Here is a 21,540-nt window from a genome sequence, read left to right on the forward strand (position 1 = left end):
TGGTGCTGGGTGATAGGTTGGACTGGATGATCTCAAAGGTGTTTTCCACCCTGGTTAATTCTGTATCCTGGAGGGAACCCTGACCCTCAGGAGCACACTGCTGTCATATTAACCAAGTCTGCTGCACATTCCTAGCCAGGACTTCAGAAGAAAAAACTCATCTTGGTGGGGGGCAGTTTCCAAAGGGAGATAAATGTCTCAAGGGACATAAAACTATTGACTGACTTTCACTGGCATTTGTTTCCCTAATCCCCCTAAGAGATGTCTGCAAGAGATCTGCTTGGTTTGTGTGTGGCTGGGGCTGAGCTGTGCTGCCAGTGGCCCTGCTCTGGATGCAGCAGCATCCATAAAGGTGTGCTGGCCTGAGGGCAGCAAAACCAGGCTGACCAAGGCAAGTCCAGGCAGAAGCCTCAAAAGCCCTACTGGCTGTTCACCTGATAATTGGATCTTGGCAAGAAGTTCTTCCCCATGAGGGTGGTGAGAGCCTGGCACAGGCTGCCCAGGGAGGTGATGGAAGTCTCATCCCTGGAGGTGTTTGCAGCCAGGCTGGATGTGGCTCTGAGCAACCTGATCTGGTGTGAGATGTCCCTGCCTGTGGCAGGGGAGCTGGAACTGGCTGAGCCTTGAGGTCCCTTCCAACCCTAACAGTTCTATGATTCTATGATCTTGCAGCCCTGAACAAGTCCTCTCCTGTCACAGCTTCAGGGGTCTGGGGACTGTGTTTTGGGCTGGGACTCTGTATTTCCAGCAAGACTTACAGGGACTGTCCATGAGGTTTGTCTGCTCTTCCCCTCAGACACTTCTCTGCCTCCCTGGCTCTCTGGAAGCCAAGTGGAGCATTGGTGCCTCCTCAGCACAAAGCCCACGAGCAGGAGGAATGTGGCAGCCTTCAGCCACTTCCTCTGTGCCTCAGTTCTGACCATGTTGCTTTTCCTTCTGCCTCCCAGCCAGACGAGCTGACCAACGCCCTGGAGATCAGCAACATCGTCTTCACCAGCATGTTTGCCCTGGAGATGCTCCTGAAGCTCCTTGCCTTTGGCCTCTTTGGCTACATCAAGAACCCATACAACATCTTTGACGGGATCATCGTTGTCATCAGGTCACTGTGCAGCTCTCTCTCCTCTGGGGCTCTTCTGCTGTGGGCTCAGAGCAGCTGGGGAGTGGGATGGGGAGCAGGAGTGATGTGGCCTGCATTAACCCAGGGCTCACAGGCTGTGGTGTGCTATAATTGTGCTGGCCTTTTAGATTCCTGCCCCTGGAAGGGCTGTCCAAAGTAAATGGACCTGGCAGATGGAGAACAAAGTCTGTTTATGCCTCACATCTGGCACTGTGGTCGATTTTCCACTGAAGTGCAGAGTGCCTTGTCCTGGGAAAGCAGTTCTGGGAGCCTCTGTACCCCAGCAGCCTGCCCTCCTCTCCCAGATCAACACAGAACTCCAGCTGGAATAGGGCAAGCAGGAGGGTAGGAGAGGGCACTGCTCTGCTACCCTCTTCCAGGGGAGCTCTGTCCCAGCCCAACAGCCTGTGGGTGAGCAGCTTGTGCAGCACCTCTCTGCCCTGGGATTCATTCTGGCTGTGCTGTTCATGCCTTGGTCAGCAATTTGGGGCAGAGAAGTTAAGGGAGACACAGGAGGTGTAAACCAAGGCAGTGGTCAGCCAAGGCTTTGGTTCAGAGAGGTGAGGAGCAGTAGAGGCTCAGAAGCAAGGCCAGAGGCAGTGGCCTGAGCAAAGCAACTCACCCAGCAAACCCCCCTGCATATTAGCTTGGTGCAACCTTGTGATCCACATTTTGGGGCTGGGCTTGTGACAGGCTGTAGTGGTGCAGACCAGCAGGAGACAGCCTGTGGTGTGGAAAGCCTCAGGGAGAAAGAGAATGAAGCATCTGGAAGAAACCAGCTGTGAGGGAGATGGGTTGTCCATGAGCACAGCTGGGAAGCAAAGGTGCTTTCCAGAAGCAAGAACTTAGCAGGCAAATAAGCTACCCCTCAAGGGCTTAAATGGTGTGAGATCACAGAGCACAGGATGATAGGGGTTGGAAGGGACCTCTGGAGATCTTTGAGTCCTACCCCCCTGCCAGAGCAGGGGCACAGAACCCAGAGCAGGAGCACAGAACCCAGAGCAGGGGCACAGAATCCAGAGCAGGGGCACAGAACCCAGAGCAGGTCACACAGGAACGCATCCAGATGGGTCTTGAAAGTCTCTAGAGAAGGAGATATCTTAAACCCAGCTCACTCAGGGCTTCCACAGCCCTGTGCTGCTCTTGATGGTCCTCCTCCTGGTGTCTGCAGCGTGTGGGAGATCATTGGGCAGTCGGATGGAGGCCTCTCGGTGCTGCGAACCTTCCGGCTGCTGCGGGTGCTGAAGCTGGTGCGGTTCATGCCTGCCCTCCGCCGCCAGCTCGTGGTCCTGATGAAGACAATGGACAACGTGGCCACCTTCTGCATGCTGCTCATGCTCTTCATCTTCATCTTCAGGTACCAGAGGCTGCATCTCTTCCCCAGTTAGTTGCTTGGCATGCCAGAGGGATGTGGAGATCAGAATGAGGAGGGCTTCGCCGGGCTGCCTGCGGGGTGGAAGCGCTCGCAGCAGACACTCCACAGCCTGCTCATCCCTCCTGAGTCTCAGCTTCTCAGGCACTGCTCTAGTTCTGCAGATGACTGATGGGCACAAACAGGCAGCAATTGCTCTGGAGTTCCTGGGAGGCTCCTCTAGCAGTGTCTCAGGAAGCTCTCAGTTAAAGGTGCCCTTGGGGCAGGGGTTCTGTGGTCTCCCAAGGCTTCTGTCTGTCTGATCCTGTAATGCTCCTCAGGATTCTGTTCCTGGAAAGCAGTTGGATTGGGGAGCTGGCAATGGGAGTGGTTTATCCTTTTCTAGACAAAGGATCTCCTTGACTTGACTTCAGCACAGGCACTTGCAATGAGAAGTGCCACAGGAGAAGCAAGTGGTTGGGGGTGGTCAGTGAAAATGCCAGCGGTGGAGCAGAGCCCTTCTGCCTGGGAGGTGCCACAGGCAGGGAAAGCACTGAGGGGGTGCACCAGTGTTTGAAAGAGGCCTGCAATGCCCCCTGCACCCATACATTTCACATAATAATGTGGGGCTTTTCCCAATCTCCTTTCTTTCCCCCCACTCCAGCATTCTTGGCATGCATCTTTTTGGATGCAAGTTCAGCCTGAAAACTGATACAGGAGACACAGTTCCAGACAGAAAGAATTTTGATTCCTTACTTTGGGCCATTGTGACAGTCTTTCAGGTAAGTCCTGGATTCCCTGGGGAGGTTTGAGTGTACATCACCTGGACAAATTATTACATTTATTCTTTTTAAGCAACCAAACTGTTCAAGGCCACCTTGGAGGAGGCCTTGAGCACCCTGGGGCTGATGGAAGTTGTCCCTGCCCGTGGAACTCAATGATATGTAAGGTCCCTTCCAACCCAAACCATTCTATGATTCCATGATTAGGTGTCAAATTTGGACTGAAATGGCACTGTAGAGTAAGAACTCCCTGGCTAGCACAGCTACAGGGCAGAGGATGGAGGCAGCTGGTCTCTGTAAGCTCTGGGAGAGAAGGGACCCACTCAAAAATCTCTTTTATTGTTGTTCATAAAATTCCACCCTTATTTTCTTTCCATGTGGTTGCTAAGATCAGGTCCCACAGCCCATCAAATCCCACAGCCCATCAAATCCCACAGCCCATCAAATCCCACAGCCCATCAGGACCCACAGCCCATCAGGTCCCACAGCCCATCAAATCCCACAGCCCATCAGGACCCACAGCCCATCAGGTCCCACAGCCCATCAAATCCCACAGCCCATCAGGACCCACAGCCCATCAGGTCCCATAGCCCATCAGGTCCCACAGCCCATCAGGTCCCACAGCCCATCAGGACCCACAGCCCATCAAATCCCACAGCCCATCAAATCCCACAGCCCATCAGGTCCCACAGCCCATCAGGACCCACAGCCCACCAAACCCCACAGTCCATTCCACTCCCATTCTGCAGACCTCTGGCTCCTTACTTGCCTTCCAAGCCCCAAACTTGCACTGTGCAAACCATTTCCTCTAACTGGGAGTGACAAACACTGTCAGAGATCAGAGCTGGAGGGTGCTGGCTCTGCAAGCTGGGGAAGTCTTTACAGGAGGAGTTGTTTCCTCTGCAGGCAAGCTCTGTTATGTGCCTGAAATTCCTGGCGTGTCCCACAGTGGAGCAGTCAGCTGCTGTTTCCAGGACATTCTAAATATAAAGATGGCTCTGGTTTGTTTAAAGGCTCAGCTTGTAGGGCCCAAGTGGAGCACAATGCACAAAATGTTAAGCTAGAGTAGATGTTCCCCATGGTAGAAACCAGTCCAGAGCCTTCACTGTGAAGAACACAGCCTCTTACAAAGGAGCAAAGACAAATCAGCATTAGTCTCCCAGGTTCACCTTTCCTCTTTTGCCAACACAAATGCACATTTCTGCCCCTAGACTCCTGGGAAAAAGAGTTGGCAGAGAGCACAAAGGCTCAACCCTGCCTCCCAAGAAGGTTAGTGAGTGGTGTGGCTCAGGGGCTGCATTCCTATCCCCACAGCTGCCTTGGCTTTGTGAGGGTTAGAGAGCGTTTTCCTTGTAAGCTTGAATTAATGTGGAGCATGGATCTGTCCTTCACTTTCCTTAGCCCCCAGGAATTTTGAGCTGCAGGTGAAGTGGGGGAGTAGGAACCCCTGAGGAAGGTCCCTTGGAGCAAGGCTTTGCAGGGCTGTGTCATTTTTTGCCCAGCTTGTCTGTGCCTTTTCCTAATGGAACACACTTTATTCTCTGAGTTTCTGGAGCCACCCAGTGCCATTTATCTCCTCAGATGCTGTGTCCCTCAGCCTCCCTTTCAGCTCCAGATGCCTTATAAATGGAGACAGCAGCTCTGGTCCCAGATCTGTTACCTTCTGATGGCTATCAAAGGAGACAGCATGCCACCAAATAATGGCACTTGTGCCGGCACATCCTTCATGTCACCATACCTAGGGCCTGAACTAGCCCTCTAGCAGAGAGGGGAGGTTTGGCCAGGAAAGAGATCTCACATGCAAGAGATCTAAATAAAGGAATGCTTTGCTGTCTCATCTCATGAGACCTTCCAATGCTTATGCTCAGAAAAGGTCAAAAGGAGAGGAAGAAATGGATGAGTCAGTATTTGAATGCAGCTGCTGTGCCTGAGGAAAGTGGAGTAATTAGACTCTTCCCCTTCCCCAATCTGCAGATCCTCACTCAAGAGGACTGGAACGTGGTCCTGTACAATGGGATGGCCTCTACCTCCTCATGGGCAGCACTCTACTTTGTGGCCCTGATGACCTTTGGCAATTATGTGCTCTTCAACCTTCTCGTTGCCATTCTGGTCGAAGGCTTCCAGGCAGAGGTAAGAGAACTGAGCAGAGGGAGGGAGGAAATGGAGAAGCACACAGTAGGCAAGAGTGCAGGGATGAACCCATGTCAGTGCAAACATCTCACCTGCAGGGATGAATCCATGTCAGTGCAAACATCTCACCTGCAGGGATGAACCCATGTCAGTGCAAACATCTCACCTGCAGGGATCCATCCATGGCAGTGCAAACACCTCACCTGCAGGGATGAATCCATGGCAGTGCAAACATCTCACCTGCAGGGATCCATCCATGGCAGTGCAAACACCTCACCTGCAGGGATGAACCCATGTCAGTGCAAACATCTCACCTGCAGGGATGAATCCATGGCAGTGCAAACATCTCACCTGCAGGGATGAATCCATGGCAGTGCAAACATCTCCTGCAGGGATGAACCCATGTCAGTGCAAACATCTCACCTGCAGGGATGAATCCATGTCAGTGCAAACATCTCACCTGCAGGGATGAACCCATGTCAGTGCAAACATCTCACCTGCAGGGATGAATCCATGGCAGTGCAAACACCTCACCTGCAGGGATGAATCCATGGCAGTGCAAACATCTCACCTGCAGGGATCCATCCATGGCAGTGCAAACACCTCACCTGCAGGGATGAACCCATGTCAGTGCAAACATCTCACCTGCAGGGATGAATCCATGGCAGTGCAAACATCTCACCTGCAGGGATGAATCCATGGCAGTGCAAACATCTCACCTGCAGGGATCCATCCATGGCAGTGCAAACATCTCACCAGCAGGGATCCATCCATGGCAGTGCAAACATCTCACCTGCAGGGATCCATCCATGGCAGTGCAAACATCTCACCAGCAGGGATCCATCCATGGCAGTGCAAACATCTCACCAGCAGGGATCCATCCATGGCAGTGCAAGCATCTCACCTGCAGGGATCCATCCATGGCAGTGCAAACATCTCACCAGCAGGGATGAACCCATGTCAGTGCAAACACCTCACCAGCAGGGATCCATCCATGGCAGTGCAAACATCTCACCTGCAGGGATCCATCCATGGCAGTGCAAACATCTCACCTGCAGGGATCTATCCATGGCAGTGCAGACTGAGCTCCTGCTGGCACTCTTCATTGCTGAATTCCTGTAGCTTTCTCACTGGCACCAGTCTCAGCATCTCCTGGATTTGCTCTGGGTATTCTAACACCAGTTCTAGTGCAACCTATTGCAGATGGAGTTGGACATCTTAGCCCCTTAGAATAGTGTACAATTAACCAGGTTGGAAAAGACCTTTGAGATCATCCAGTCCAACCTATCCCCCAGCACCATCTGATCAACTCAACCACGGCACCAAGTGCCTCAGCCAGGCTCTTTTTTAAACACCTCCAGTGATGGTGACTCCACCACCTCCCTGGGCAGCACATTCCCATGGCCAATCTTCCTTTCTGGGAAGAACTTCTTCCTAACATCCAGCCTGAACCTCCCCTGGCACAGCCTGAGACTGTGTCCTCAAAGGAACTGCCAGTTATTTCTACAGGCTCTGCAGGAGCTGCTGTCTTCCAACCTAGGAGAGCTTTTCCTTTGGGAGAGTTGTAGCTGCATTCAGGGTGGTTGTGCTCTATTAGGAAATGACACAAGCCATAGCAGATGAAGATCTGTGCTAAAGTAAGATTGTCCTGAGCTGAATGAAGAGGCAGCCAGCATGGCTGGCTCAGAGAATTCAGCAGCCAGACACAGCTCCAGCTTCTGCTAACCAACAAATCTGTGTGGAAAGAAGAGGACATGCCAGGGGAACCCAAAGAGAGCACAGAACCACAGAGTGGTAAGGGTTGGAAGGGACCTCTGGAGATCATCCAGTCCAAGCCTCCTGCCAGAGCAGGGTCACCTAGAGCAGGTTGCACAGGACAGTGTCCAGAGGGCTTTTGAAATACTCTGGAGATGCAGACTTCACCACCTCTCTGGGCAGCCTGCTCCAGTGCTCCACCACCCTCAACATAAAGAAACTCCTCCTCATGTTCAAGTTTGTGCTCATTGCCTCTTGTTCTGTAGCTGGGCAGCACTGCAGAAGGACTGACTCTGCCCTCCTGATAGCTATCCTTTAAGTATTCATAAGCATTGAACAATGCTGCCCAGGAGTCTGCCTCTCCAGAGATGTTCAAGACCTGCCTGGATGTGTTCCTTTGTGATCTGCTCTGGCAGGGGGTTGGACTTGATGATCTCTTGAGGTCCCTTCCAGCCCCTAACATCCTGTGGTTCTGTGAATTCCTCCTCAATCTTCTCTTCTCCAGGCTGAAAAGCCCCAAGTCACTCATCCTTTCCTCATCAGACAGATCTTCTTGTCCCCTGATCATCTTTGCAGTCCTTTGCTGTACCTTCTCAAGCAGTTCCCTGCCCTTGAACTGGGGAGCCTGGAACTGGACACAATACTCCAGAGATGAGGCCTCACCAGGGCAGAGTAGAAGGGGGAAAGAACCTCCCTTGACCTCCTGGCCACATTCTTCTTGATGCTAGAGGCTGTGTGACACAGCCTCCTGCTGGAGGAATCTTGCATGGAGGCACAGAGAAGCCTTCCACAGCACTTTTGCATCCTTTGTGCTCCTGTCTGCTAGACAGCAGAAGCTTTTAAAGGTCTCTCCACACAGCAAGCTGCTGGTGCCCAGACATCTTTGTGCAGTTCAGCTCTCCTTCCTTACCTGTCCTCTGGGAGGCTGAATCACCTGCTAAGGTGCTGGCAGAAGTGGACAGCCTCCTGCAGCCCTCTCTGAGTGCATGATTCACTGCTGGAGATGGTTTAATGGCTATGGTGGTGTTGGGTTGAAGGTTGGACTCAATGATCTTGGAGGTCTTTTCCAACTGAAGCAGTTCTGTGCTTCCAGAGCTGGCCGAATGGCTGTTGCCTTGCTCAGGCTAAATGGCTCCTTTTGGAGCTGTTACAGAGCAGCATTCAAATGTGTGTAAGGCAGAGAGCTTTTCAGAGCTTGTATTATTCACTCAGTGCTGCCTCAGAAAAGGCCAACAACCACAGGCATGACATTTGCAGGGCACATTTTGCTCTCCACTTCCATTTCCTGTAAATCCTGCCATTAAGCCTATGGGCTTGTCAGTTGTCTCCTAGTGAGCCATTAGCTGTGGCACAAAAAGCCCTTCTCAGGGCTCTGCTTCAGCTACCAGGGCTCAATTCAAGTCTTACAAATGCATGACTTAGCTCTGGTTGTAAACCAAAACTGTTTACATCTTGGGGAGGTATCAGTGGAGCTGCTCTGTTGGGTTTTTCCCTTGCCATCCCTGGCTCCATGTTGCAAACAGGGCAGATGTTCCTGGTCTGACCTCTTTGACTTCGCCCCCTTACAAGGTGGTGCTCTGGGCAGGTATAGCAGACGCTGAAGTGCACTTCTGCTCCCTTTGCCCAGGTGTTCCTTTCACCTAGGTGGAGAGTGACTCCTGGGAGCCTTGTGCAGCTAAAAGGGTGCACACTGGAGCTGCTCAAAGCTCTGAAGCATCAGCAGCATTTCAGCAAAGACACGGAAAGCGACGCTGTGAATGTGGGAGCACAGTCACAGTGTGAGCTCAGCTTCTGATCTGCCTGTGGAGCCAGTTTGGCAGGAGGGTCCCTAAAAAGAGAAGAGGCTTCAGTGGCCACAAACCCACTTTTAGCACATGTGGGGGGGGGACAACAAGCAGCCAGACTTCCAACAGGAGCATAAGTGCAGATCTGTGCTTGCATCGTTCCCACACCATTTTGACATCCACCCCAGAGCTGCTGTGGAAGAGCAGAAAAAACCCTTCCCCAAATGATGCAGGGCTTTCATCTGTCCTGTGTCTTTTGCTCCAAAAGAGAGAGGATGAATCAGGAGGCTTAAGCCCTTCAGTGATTTTGTGTGGCTGCACCAGTTAGCAGTGCATCGCCGGTGGGATTCAGTCTGCTGCCACTTCAGCACCGTGCCTGAGGAAGCCATGGGGATTCTGCAGCCACCAGTTCAGGAGCTGGGCTGCTTTTGTTGAGGATCAGCTGCTTTAATCCAACCATTTGCTACCAATTTGCACAGCTCTCGCTGCAGTCTCGATGGATCCAGCCAGAGCCATGCCAACAGCCTGCTGGAATCTCTCTGCAGAGCAGAACCTGACAATAGCTCTCCTCTCCCAGGCTTGTACATTATTTAGGCTGATCATTTATGGTAGCAGAGGCAGATGTGTATGAAAGGGAAGCACAACTGGGCTTCCAGGAGGAAAGCCAGCCTGAGGGTGGTTGGCTGTTCTCTGTCCTGAGGTGATGTTATGCTGCCAGGCGAGCTGGCCCTCTTCCCTTCTGCCTCAGCTTCAGTCTTGCCAGGAGATTCTTCCAACACAATCTCGGTTAGCAGCCAGCGTGAAGCAAGCAAACCAGGGCTGGGTTTCCAGACCTAAGTCAAATTTACAGTGCTGTCAGATGAAGAAGGAAAAGCCTTTGCCATGGCTGGATGCTAAAACCCAAAGTGCTTGCAGCTGGGATCATGGAGAGTGCAAATCTGGAACCCCACAGTGCCAATTTCTCTTAGTCACTCCTCTGATTGCAGCTGCACCTTGGTGTGCTCCCCTGGGACACGCTCTTGAGTGTAGGAAACACAACCACACCGCAGGGGCAGTAGTCACATCACATCAGCTTTGCTGTGCAAGCATGGACATGGAGCAAAACAAGGAGGAAGGACCTTCCCAAGGTCATTCCCCAGGACACTTCCAGTTGGAATTGGGCATTCTGCCCTCCTGGTTCTTGGAGCCACACTACCACCACGAGGAGCTGAGGTACCTTCAAGCTGCTAAACTACCCAGATGGTCTTTGTGCTGAAGTCTGAATGAATTGGGTGTGTTCATCACCAACCCACAGAACAAGAGGACACAGTCTCAAGCTGTGCCAGGGGAGGTTCAGGCTGGATTTAGGAAGAAGTTCTTCACAGAAAGAGAGATTGGCCACTGGAATGTGCTGCTCAGGGTGGGGTGGTGGAGTCACCATCACTGGAGGTGTTTAAGAAGAGCCTGGATGAGGCACTTGGTGCCATGGTTTAGTTGATTAGATGGTGCTGGGTGATAGGTTGGACTGGATGATCTCAAAGGTCTTTTCCAACCTGGTTTATTCTCTTTTCTTTTCTCCTCTCTTCTCCTCTCTTCTCCTCTCTTCTCCTCTCTTCTCCTCTCTTCTCCTCTCTTCTCCTCTCTTCTCCTCTCTTCTCCTCTCTTCTCCTCTCTTCTCCTCTCTTCTCCTCTCTTCTCCTCTCTTCTCCTCTCTTCTCCTCTCTTCTCCTCTCTTCTCCTCTCTTCTCCCCTATCCTATTCTATCATCATCATCCTCCTCTCTTCAGGGTGATGCCAACAGGTCAGACACAGATGAGGACAAGACCTCTGCCAACTTTGATGACGACTTTGAGAAGCTAAAGGACCTGCGAGCAACAGGTAGGATTTTGCCTCTCCACCCTCCTGGGACTCTGAGAGCTACAGCTCTGCTTCCACAGTCATCTTGTCACAGGAACTCAGAGGGGGAGAGTGGAAAACTCCCTTTTGTTTGGCAATGAGGCTGACAGCTACATTAGCAGCAGCTATGCAAAGGGAAACCAGGCCAGGCCAGCGCTGCTGTTTCCCTGTAACAGAGGTTTTTCTAATTTAAACTTAGCTGCCTCTCATCATTTCTCCTGTGTCATTACCCCAGAATGCTTTGCTGACAGCACTGTTCTCACCCTGCCTCTCAGCAGCTTTTCAGGTCAGTCACATTCTCCTCTGCCCTGTTTCGGTTTCTGGCACAAGAGGCGTGGAGGGGAGGTCTGAGGGATGGAAGTGCTGCTGTGCATTGGTGCTGCAGGAGGGGCTGGCAGCTGATTTGAGGCATAACACAAACAAGGAATGGTGGGTGACAGCCTTCACCCTGTGGTTTGCAGCCAGGAGACAGGAGAGGATCAGATATTGTAACAGAGTGAACAGCATGGTGGTGAGCAGGAGCCAGGCTGATTCCTTTGTACCTGGATTCTCGCCTCTGGCTCTTGCTAGCATCTAAACCAGGATTCATATCAGCTAAGGAAATGATATTGACTGTGGTGAGCAGATGGAATGCAGCTGAAGAAGGGGCAGAAGTCATTTGCTGGGGAAGCTGAGACAGAGCTGGGTCACAGCAAGCTGATGGTGCTGCTCAGGCTGCAGATGAAACAACCAATTCCCAGCACCCAGGGATCAAATGAGTGTCCCCTTGCAAATAGCTGGCAAGGAACCCACACTGCAACAGCTTCACACTAACTATCTGTTGAGCAGCTTCAAATAATAAGAAATTGTAGGGGAAGTAGAAAGCAGGGCTGGGCTTGCCATCAGCCAAAGTCCATGAGAAATTGTGTGTGTCTCCAAGAGGCTCAGAGGTGTCAGCCAGGGACTAAACATCTTAAGGACACCAACAATTCCATTCCAGTGCTGCTGGCCTGGCAGGGGGAAGGTGTGTTGCAGGTTAGCAAATGTTCAGCTGCATCTTCCACCTCTCAAAGCAAATGGCAGCATTCCCCTGGCCCTCTGTGGTGCAAATCAGGTGTCTGTGCAGAAGCCAGCAGCTAGGCAGCTGACAGAAGAGCAGCAGACTGCAGTGCAGGAGCAGACTTGGACTCCTCTCCTCCCCCCTCCCTCAGACTGGTTCTGCAGCCAGACCCCAGCAAGCCCAGCAAAGCAGGAGCTAGTCCAGCCTCAGGTTTTGAGGACTGCTGCACCCCACAGGGTGCAGAGCACAGTTCTGATGCCTGGTTCATCTTCAGGGTGAGGAAGGCTTTGCAGCCCCAACTTGCCACACAGCTAACATAGATGTTCTTCTGGGAGGACCACAGACAGATTTCTCTGTGGCAGGAGGTTTACTCTGCTAGAAGGGTGGCAGTGTAAAAGCAGCTCCCATTTCCTGTCTCCTGAGCTGATGACTAAAGACAATGACTAATATTTGCTGAGTGCCTTCCCCGTGCAGGGGCACAGAGCACATCAGAACTGCACACAGACCTCTGGGCAGAGCTGTGTGACAAAGGGATTACCTTCCCAGCCTGGATTTAGCCAGTCCTCGGTGTCCTTTCCCTGCAAACTCTCTCCTAGTCTCCCAAAACTGTAGCCCCACTCTAAATTCCAAGAAGCAGTGAGCCAAAGCAGCTGCCTGTGGAGGGCAATGAGGCTCAAGTCCAGGAAGGGCTGAAAGGCTCTCTGTGACAGTTTCCCTCACGCTTTTCACCAGGGTGGGGATGGTCTTGCTGCCCACAGTGCTGCTTCTCCATTGGGCACCCAAGGGGCAATGTCCATGTCAAAGAGTGTTTTCTGTAGCTGAGCATTCACCTCACACCCTCTCTCTCCCCTTCTCTCCAGAGATGAAGATGTACTCCCTTGCTGTCACCCCCAACGGCCACCTGGAGGGCAGGGGCAGCATGCCACCTCCCATTATCATGCGCACCGCTGCCACACCGATGCCCACACCGAAGTGTTCCCCACACATGGACTCAGTGCACACCTTTGTGGACTCAAGGAGGGGGAGTAATGCATCCCTGGACCCCGTGAGCCACGACCAGAAGTCTTTGGTATGTTCCTCTTGCTACCAACTTGTCCTCGAGTGCCTGCTGGCTGCACAGGGGATGCACTCTGTGTGTGTGTGTGTGTGTGTGTGCACAGATGGGGCTGCTGGAAGGCAAAAAGGAAGGTGATAGAGGTGAGAAATGTGGAAAGGCAGGAGGAGAATAGAATCCAGAGGGAGAAATGACTGGGTGTGCTCTGCTGGGGTGGAACAGTGGCCACAGTCAAGGACACAGAAATGTTTCAGCTGGAAAAGACAGCTCTAGGGTCAGCAAGTCCAACCATTGACTTCATGCCACCATGGCCACTAAACCATGTCCCAGAGTGCCATGGCCATGTGTTTTGTGGGCACCTCCAGGGATAGTGGCTCCACCACCTCCCTGGGCAGCCTATTCCCGTGCCTGACCACCAAAACCTCCTCTGGTGCAACCTGAGGCCTTCTCATTCTATCAGTTGACACTAGGCAGAGGCAGCCAACACCCAACCTCACTCCAACCTCCTGTCAGGGAGTTGTAGAGAGCAAGAAGGTCTTCTCTCAGCCTGTTTCTTCAGGCTGAACAGCCCCAGTTCCCTCAGCTGCTTCTCTCAAGACTGGTGCCCTAGACCCCTCACCAGCTTCATTCTCTGGAGCCCTTCCAGCACCTCACTGTGTCTCGTGGTGAGGGACAGGGATGTACTGGGATTCAGTGGTTTCCTGCCTACTCTCATAGAATCACAACAGTTTGGGTTGCAAGGGTTCCATCTGATGGGAAGTCCATGCCAAGTCAGCTCACTGGAGAGCTGCAACCCAAGAGACATCAGAAGTCCACATGGTTACTCCAGCAAACCCTCTGAGGTGGAGCAGGCATCTTCTGCCATCCACACTGACCCTTTTGTGGTGCCTGGGAGAAGCTGCCAGCTGTCCCTGTGAGGATGAGGCCTGTTTCCCCCCAGCAGTGTTTCAGATTTGCATCCTGGATCCACCTTGTGTCAAGGGAAATGAATCATTTGTCCTTACCAGCACAGCAGCTGAGCTCCAGCAGCCCCACTGGAGGGCAAGGAGAGGATAGATTGCCATGAGGCCCAGCTCCTGGGGCAGAGATCTGGCTGGAGCTGAGTGTTTTGGCCACTGGCATGCGTTTTGCCTGCAAGAGGGAGGGCAGCTGGGTGAAAGGAGACGAAGCAGAGTTAATAGCCATAGTGGATTGCTGCTGCTGCTGCTGCTCCATCCCATTCCCCTGCTCTGTAACTGCAATATCATGTTCAAATCAAGGCAGCAGACCGTGAAGGCACTTCACACAGAGCCAGAGCCACCATCCCTTTTGGTAAGCTGCTTAGTCAAGGTAATGCTTTTGAAAAGAAAATAGAGATGACTGCTGTTTGCCTTGGGGCTTCATGGGATTGTGAGCTGCTGGAGAGGTTGTTCATGCTTTGAATCCCTTCTCTGAGAGCACAGCAGTGCCAGCAGCCAAAAGGAGGTGAAGCAGTCTGAGGAGAGCTGGCCAGCACTGAGAAACAGGAGGAGGGCAGCTTGCCTGGCTTTGTGCTGGGGGGGAGCCATGGAGTTTTCCTTCTAGCTTTTCTGCTCTGGCCTGGAGTGCTCTCACTCTGGCAACTACCTGCCAGCCCCAGCACACTGACACAGCCATCAGTGCCAGGAATTCACTGGGAGAGAAAGATTCATTCCATGTAGCTGCAGCAAATTGAAGAGGACAAAAGACAAATGGGGGCACAATCTCCTACAGACACTTGGGTGACTCAGGTGCCAGAACCCCTTTGGAAGCCAGGGAGGTGGTGGGTTGAAACTCCTTGAAAGTGGGGAAAGAAAACACCACATCAGCAGCAGTGTCTTTGGGTTCAGTTTCCAGCTGCCAGGGCAGTAGGCTGTTGTGGATGCAGAGGAATGGGAGCTGTGCTGCAGGGGCAGTTCAAAGAGTACCTTCAGTGTCTTTGGGTTCAGTTTCCAGCTGCCAGGGCAGTAGGCTGTTGTGGATGCAGAGGAATGGGAGCTGTGCTGCAGGGGCAGTTCACAGAGTACCTTCAGTGTGGGCTGAGCTGGCTGCTTGGCTCCCATCTGAGGGCACTGGCATGATGAGCAGTGAGGAAGGCTGGAGGGGAAGGCATGACTCGCACAAGAGTCTTCCAATCTGGGCAAGATGCCCTCTCCTTTTGGCTTTCTCCCGCACACCAAGCCCCAGACGCCTCTCTCCTCTCCCAGTCCAGCCTCCGCAGCTCCCCTTGCGCCAACTGGGGCACCAGCAGCAACTGGGGGAGCCGGCGCTCGAGCTGGAACAGCCTGGGCAGAGCCCCCAGCCTCAAGAAGAAGAACCAGTCCGGGGAGAGGGAGTCCCTGCTCTCCGGGGAGGGGAAGGGCAGCACCGACGACGACTCCGACGACGCCAAGTCCAGCACGGTCAGCAGGCACTCGCTGCACCGCCGCGCGGAGTCCCTGGACTGCCGCAGCTCCCTCGACCTGCCCGAGCTGCTCCAGCTGCCCGGCCTGCGCCCCGCGCTCGGCCCCGGCGCCCTCCTGCCCGCCGAGCACCAGGACTGCAACGGCAAAATGCTCCACGTGCCCGGGGAGTTCCTCCTGCGCGTCGAGGGCCACAAGGAGGACGCCGCCGACTACGAGGACGACGGCGAGGACGTGAGTGGGGAGGGGAATCGAGGGGAGCTCGGGGGGGAAGTAATGGGGAGCTCCAATGGGAAATGGGGAGTTCAGGTGGGAAATAATGGGGAGCTCCAATGGGAAATAATGGGGTGCCCAGGTGGGAAATGGGGAGCTCCAATGGGAAATGGGGGGTTCAGGTGGGAAATAATGGGGAGCTCCAATGGGAAATGGGGAGATCAGGTGGGAAATGGGGTGCTCAGGTGGGAAATGGGGAGCTCCAATGGGAAATGGGGAGATCAGGTGGGAAATGGGGTGCTCAGGTGGGAAATGGGGAGCTCCAATGGGAAATGGGGAGATCAGGTGGGAAATGGGGTGCTCAGGTGGGAAATGGGGAGCTCCAATGGGAAATGGGGGGTTCAGGTGGGAAATAATGGGGAGCTCCAATGGGAAATAATGGGGTGTTCAGGTGGGAAATAATGGGGAGCTCCAATGGGAAATGGGGAGCTCAGGTGGGAAATTGGGAGCTTCAATGGGAAATAATGGGGTGCTCAGGTGGGAAATGGGGTGCTCAGGTGGGAAATGGGGTGCTCAGGCGGGAAATGGGGTGCTCAGGTGGGAAATGGGGTGTTCAGGTGGGAATGGGGTCGCCCATGTGTTAAGTGGCTTTTCCACTCCAAGAAGGCAGGTGAAAAATCAGGCTTTGAAGTGGCTGGTGGAGACAAAATGAATCTGGAGCTGGAGGCTGGGGGCCTCCACTTCCCCAAAGGGTTCTTGTTATTAATGGGTTGAGCTGCTGGCTTGCAGTGATTCCTAACGAGGTGAAACTGCAAGGGGTTGTGCAGGCATTTGCCTGCATTTGGGACTGACTGATGTGGTCCCCCTGGCCCAGGACACCTCCAGAAAGGAGCTGCAGGCACAGCAGCCAACTAATGCCTTTGCCCACGAGAGCTGTTCTGCATCTCCAGGGCATGACAGCCTAGAAAGAATGTTTTCTACTTAACTTTTTGGGGTTTTTTGAATCCTTGGTGGTTTTGTCACAGCTTTGGATCTCAAAATGATACCTGTATAGAATCCTTGCTTTGTGATGTTCTTATCTCACTGTACAGCAGCCCCTTTCTTCCACTGCTGTCCTCCCTGTGTTGCTGGACAAATCACAGGATCACACAGGATCACAGGGCGTTAGGGGGTGGAAAGGACCCCTGGAGAGCATCAAGTCCAAGCCCCCTGCCAGAGCAGGACCATAGAATCCAGCACAGGTCACACAGATCACATCCAGATGGGTCTGGAAAGTCTCCAGAGCAGGAGACTCCACAACCTCTCTGGGCAGCCTGCTCCAGGGCTCTGGGACCCTCCCAGTGAAGAAGTTCCTCCTCATGGTGAGGTGGAACCTCCTGTGCTGGAGTTTATATCCATTGCCCCTTGTCCTACCCCAGGGTGCAGCTGAGCAGAGCCTGTCCCCTCCCTCCCAGCCCTCAGCTATTAACATTTATTAGACCCCTCTCAGTCTTCTCTTCTCCAGACCAAACACCCCCAGGGCTCTCAGCCTCTCCTCATAAGGAGAGGCTTCCTCATCCTGGTAGCTCTCCCTGGGACTCTCTCCAGCAGATCCCTGTCCCTCTTGAACTGGGGAGCCCAGAACCTGGATGCCAATGTGACGATGCCAGGCACAGCTCTGTCCCAAAAGCCCATGGCTCCCTGCAGGCACTGTGAAACCCCACATCCTGCCCCTGTCACCCAAGGGCTGGGGAAGCTGAAGAGGCAGGACAGTGAAAGAGGGAGCAAAGCTGTTTCTCCTCTCTGCAGAGTTACTGCTACCGGATCCGCAAGGCGCTGGAGCCCTACAAGCCGCAGTGGTGCAAGACTCACGAGGACTGGGCCCTCTACGTGTTCTCCCCACAGAACAGGTGAGAAATCCCAGCCAAGGGCCAGCCCAGCACATTATTGTGCCAGTGGCACCCTGCTAGCTGGCCTTGCCTTGAGAAAACCCCTTCTGATGCAGCAGCACTGAGGGTTTGAGACATCCAGCTCCTGATTTTTAGGCAACTTGTTTTGTTTCTGCTACACCTGGGCAGAATTGTTGCATGGTTCACTCCCTGCCTGTCCAGGAGGAAGAGTGGTTTGACTGGCACTAGCAGCTGGTGACTGCATCTTGTTTATCCCACTAACAATGGCTGAAGCTCGTGGAGAACCTGCCTGACCAGCCGGGCTGATGCTGGTGGCACAGCTGCTGAAGGCTTTTGAGGGCATCTGGCTGGGGTGGGGACTCTCCTGCCGAGCCAAACACCTGAAGGATGTTTTCCCTCCCCCACCCTCTCCTCAGGTTCCGAGTGATGTGCCAGAAGGTCATTGCCCACAAAATGTTTGACCACGTGGTGCTGGTCTTCATATTTCTCAACTGCATCACTATAGCCCTGGAGCGGCCAGACATAGACCCCCACAGCACGGTGAGTACCTGAGGCACAGGATCCTGGCGTGGCTGAGCGTGGAAGGCACCTCAGAGGTCACAGAGTCACAGAATTATGGAAGCTGCAAAAGACCTCTCAGCTCATCGAGTCCAGCCTAGGACCCAGCACCACCACATCAGCTAAACCAAGCCCCCAAGTGCCACATCCAAGCTTTTCTTAAAGAATCATAGGTTGGAAAAGACCTCAGAGATCATCAAGTCCAACCTGTCACCCAACACCTCCTGACTACCAGACCGTGGCACCAAGTGCCACGTCCAGTCCCCTCTTGAACACCTCCAGGGATGGGGACTCCACCACCTCCCTGGGCAGCACATCCCAATGGCCAACAACTCTCTCAGTGAAAAACTTTCTCCCCTCACCTCCAGCCTAAAGACCTCCAGAGATCTTTTCTTAAAGGCCTCCAGAGCTCATCTACTCCAAACTCCCTGCCTCACCAGGCAGAGTAAAGAGGGAGGAGAACCTCCCTCAACTTGCTGACCACACTCCAAGTGCAGCTCAGAATGCTACTGGCCTTCCTGACCTCTCAGATTTGTTCTAGATCACTGTGGTCCCTGGTCCCTGTTACCAGCTCACAGTGGATTTTGAGTCACAGAATGGCTTAGGTTGGAAAAGGACCGTAGAGACCATGGGCAGGGACACCTCTCCACTAGGCTCAGCTGCTCAAGGCCTCATCCAACCTGGCCTTGAACACCCCCAGGTAGGAGGCACCCACAGCCTCCCTGGGCAACCTGTGCCAGAGTCTCACCACCCTGGTACTGAGGAACTTCTTCCTAAGATCCACTCAAAGCCTACTCTCCCTTTGCTCAAAACAATTCATTCTCTTCCTTGATGCAGCATCCAGATCTTAGCCTGGTCCAGGGCAAAACCCTGCAAGATGAAAGCTGTTTGGTTTCTAACATCTTTAGTAACTTACCTCTCTTGTGTTGCTCTGTGTTCCTGCAGGAAAGGATATTCCTAAGTGTCTCGAATTACATCTTCACTGCAATCTTTGTGGCTGAAATGATGGTTAAGGTAATCACATCCTCATCCCATGGCCCACAGTGAGGCCTGGGGAAGACCAGAAGGTGACACAGTTATGGTTTGAGTAAAGAGTTAAATCAGAGACTCTTGGAATTAGATTAAATTAGAATCTTAGAGTCTGTTGGAAAAGACCTCTAAGGTCACTGATTCCAACCATTGATCTAAGTCATCACTCCCTGCTGCTGGGGGTCTGGGAACCATAGAATCATAGAATTGATCCAGCTGGAGAAGACCTCTAAGGTCACTGATTCCAACCATTGATCCTACTCATCACTCCCTGCTGCTGGGGGTCTGGGAACCACAGAATCATAGAATTGATCCAGCTGGAGAAGACCTCTAAGGCCATCAAGTCCAACTGTCAACCCAACACCACCATGGCCATTAGAGCATGTCCCAAAGTGCCATGGCCACAGGTTTTGTGGACACCTCCAGGGATGGGGACTCCCCCACCTCCCTGGGCAGCCTGTTCCAACTCCTGGCCACTCCTGCAGCAAAGTTGTTCCTAATCCCCAGCTTACAGCTTCCCTGTCACAATTTCAGGCCACTTCCTCTGATTCTGTCACCTGATACGAGGTTGTCTTTCTTCTCCTGGTTGTAGGTGGTAGCTCTTGGCTTTTTCTCTGGGGAGAACACCTATCTGCAAAGCAGCTGGAATGTCCTGGATGGAGTCTTGGTCTTTGTTTCCATCATTGACATCATTGTCTCCATGGCCTCAGCAGGAGGAGCCAAGATCCTGGGTGTCCTTCGTGTTTTGAGGCTTCTGCGGACCTTGAGGCCTCTCCGGTACGTCCACCGAGGGGGTGGCTGAGTTGGCTGTGAGTTGGTAGGTCAAGGAGCCTGCAAGCTTGCAGGTGATCCACCAAGGTCTGGCTCAGCCACAGAACAAGGCTGGAACACAGCATGGGCAGCGTCCTCTGGCGGGGAGCTCCTATCCAGCGAAGCTGTTTGCAAACAGTGAAATTAGTCAGAGTTCCTCTTTGCCAGCACAGAAAGGAGTAGCTGGGGTTTGGAGGCAGAGGTGTTGCCATCCCCAGGCAGTCAGTGCAGGGAATGTCTCCTCCAGGCTGCATTTTCATCACGGTGTCCCAAACGAGCCTGGCTGCTCGTCGGGCTGCGCAGCCTCGCAGCGGCTCCCGAGCAGAGAGCTCGCCCTGGCCCGGGGAGGAATTCGCAGCTGAACAGATGCTGCCAGCAATCTGAGCAGCTCCAGCATCTCCACCTGCCCACCCACCTCTGCATACCTCAGCATCACCACAAAACAATTTAGCTCTGGAAGATGCTCTCAGTGTGGGGGGAAGAGGAATCAAGAGAATCTGTGTGTGGGTTGCAGCGGTGCAGTAGCAAAGAGGGTTAATGCCTGGGGGGTTCCTATCAGCTCCCAGCTGCTGTTCTCTTTCCATTCTGCTTGGCCAGAAACACAAAGCCCTTTTCAATGAAATTTCAGGGGAAATAAGGATCCCTCCAGAGACCTGTAGCTTTCTGATTACAACCTGCTTGCTTGGGAGAGTGATAGGAAGAGGCAATCTTCAGCCCCGTGACCACAAGCACAGCTGTTTGTCTGCTGCTCTGTTTCCTTAGTGAGAAGTAACTTCGAGGGTGTTTCTGTCTCCTTTCTTGCTCCCACACTCTGGTTAGCTGCTGGCATCAGGGTCCCCTTGCAGTGTGGGCTCCCCAGGAACCACTCTGGGTCACCCTGGGCATGAGCTGGCAGCACCTTGGGGCACCTCACACATAAGGAGGAGCAGAAACCAGGGCGCAGGCAGCTCATAAATAAATGTAAGGGGGGGTAAAAAAAAGGGGGAATTGTTCTTGGAGAATAACTAGGCCAGATCCTATTAATAGAGAGGAATTCATCACCTCTTGTGACAGCTTCACTTATCACAGCTTCTTCTAAGATTACTCCAGGGGCCCTTCCTAACACTTTGTAGGTACAGCTCAGACCGACACGTTATTCGCTGCTGAACAAGACCCCAGTGAAATGCTTTGTCCCTGCAGCACACAGCTCCTCTCTTCTCCATCTTTGGCAAGCATGAAAGCATCAGTAGTGGTGCAGGCTCCAGCTACCTGCCAGGATTCTTAGCCTCTCTGTGCTCCTAAAACAAGCTTTGATATTCTTCAACCAGAAGACAAACATCTTGCTTGGCCTAGCTGTCCTTCACATTCTTCAGACCCCCACGAGAGAGCTGTTCTCCAGGAAAAGCAAAGCCCCAAAGCAACACCCAACAGCTGCCCCAGGCTGTGCTCAGCACGTGCCTGGCCTCTCCCAGCCTCCCAGCAAGCAGCCTGCTCTTTAATGGGATGCCCTTTTGGCTGTGGAGCTGTTGATCACAAGTCCCTGTTAGCTAAGGGTCAGTTCAGGAACTAATTAAGAAGCAAACTGAAAGGACTTTGTGTGAGAAGTTGTCATGGGGCCAAGGCCATTGGGGCAGGTGGGACTTTAGAAGGAGAAGACAGACTCTCCACTACCACTCTGAAGCTGTTCACACAAGCTGTTAGGAAGCAGGTCCCTGGTGTGTGCCCCTCTGAGAGGGGATCAGCTCTCTGGGCTGAGGTACAAGTAGCCTTGTGGGG

The 21,540-nt window shown here is 53.1% G+C and overlaps 1 protein-coding gene across 1 annotated transcript in view; it reads left to right on the plus strand.

The window, feature by feature from the left end:
- The window catches only part of CACNA1H (calcium voltage-gated channel subunit alpha1 H), a 131,748-nt gene that overhangs the window by 81,578 nt on the left and 28,630 nt on the right, over positions 1 to 21,540 (plus strand). Inside the window, exons 10-20 of the mRNA XM_054180227.1 lie at positions 948 to 1,099; positions 2,289 to 2,474; positions 3,133 to 3,250; positions 5,225 to 5,380; positions 10,686 to 10,776; positions 12,694 to 12,902; positions 15,092 to 15,520; positions 17,288 to 17,388; positions 17,805 to 17,928; positions 18,892 to 18,960; positions 19,568 to 19,752. Of these exons, the coding sequence (XP_054036202.1) occupies positions 948 to 1,099; positions 2,289 to 2,474; positions 3,133 to 3,250; positions 5,225 to 5,380; positions 10,686 to 10,776; positions 12,694 to 12,902; positions 15,092 to 15,520; positions 17,288 to 17,388; positions 17,805 to 17,928; positions 18,892 to 18,960; positions 19,568 to 19,752 (1,820 nt within the window). The remainder of the gene's footprint in view (positions 1 to 947; positions 1,100 to 2,288; positions 2,475 to 3,132; positions 3,251 to 5,224; positions 5,381 to 10,685; positions 10,777 to 12,693; positions 12,903 to 15,091; positions 15,521 to 17,287; positions 17,389 to 17,804; positions 17,929 to 18,891; positions 18,961 to 19,567; positions 19,753 to 21,540) is intronic.

The sequence above is a fragment of the Dryobates pubescens genome, chromosome 4 (genome assembly GCF_014839835.1).
Source record: "Dryobates pubescens isolate bDryPub1 chromosome 4, bDryPub1.pri, whole genome shotgun sequence".
Taxonomy (NCBI): Eukaryota; Metazoa; Chordata; class Aves; order Piciformes; family Picidae; genus Dryobates; species Dryobates pubescens.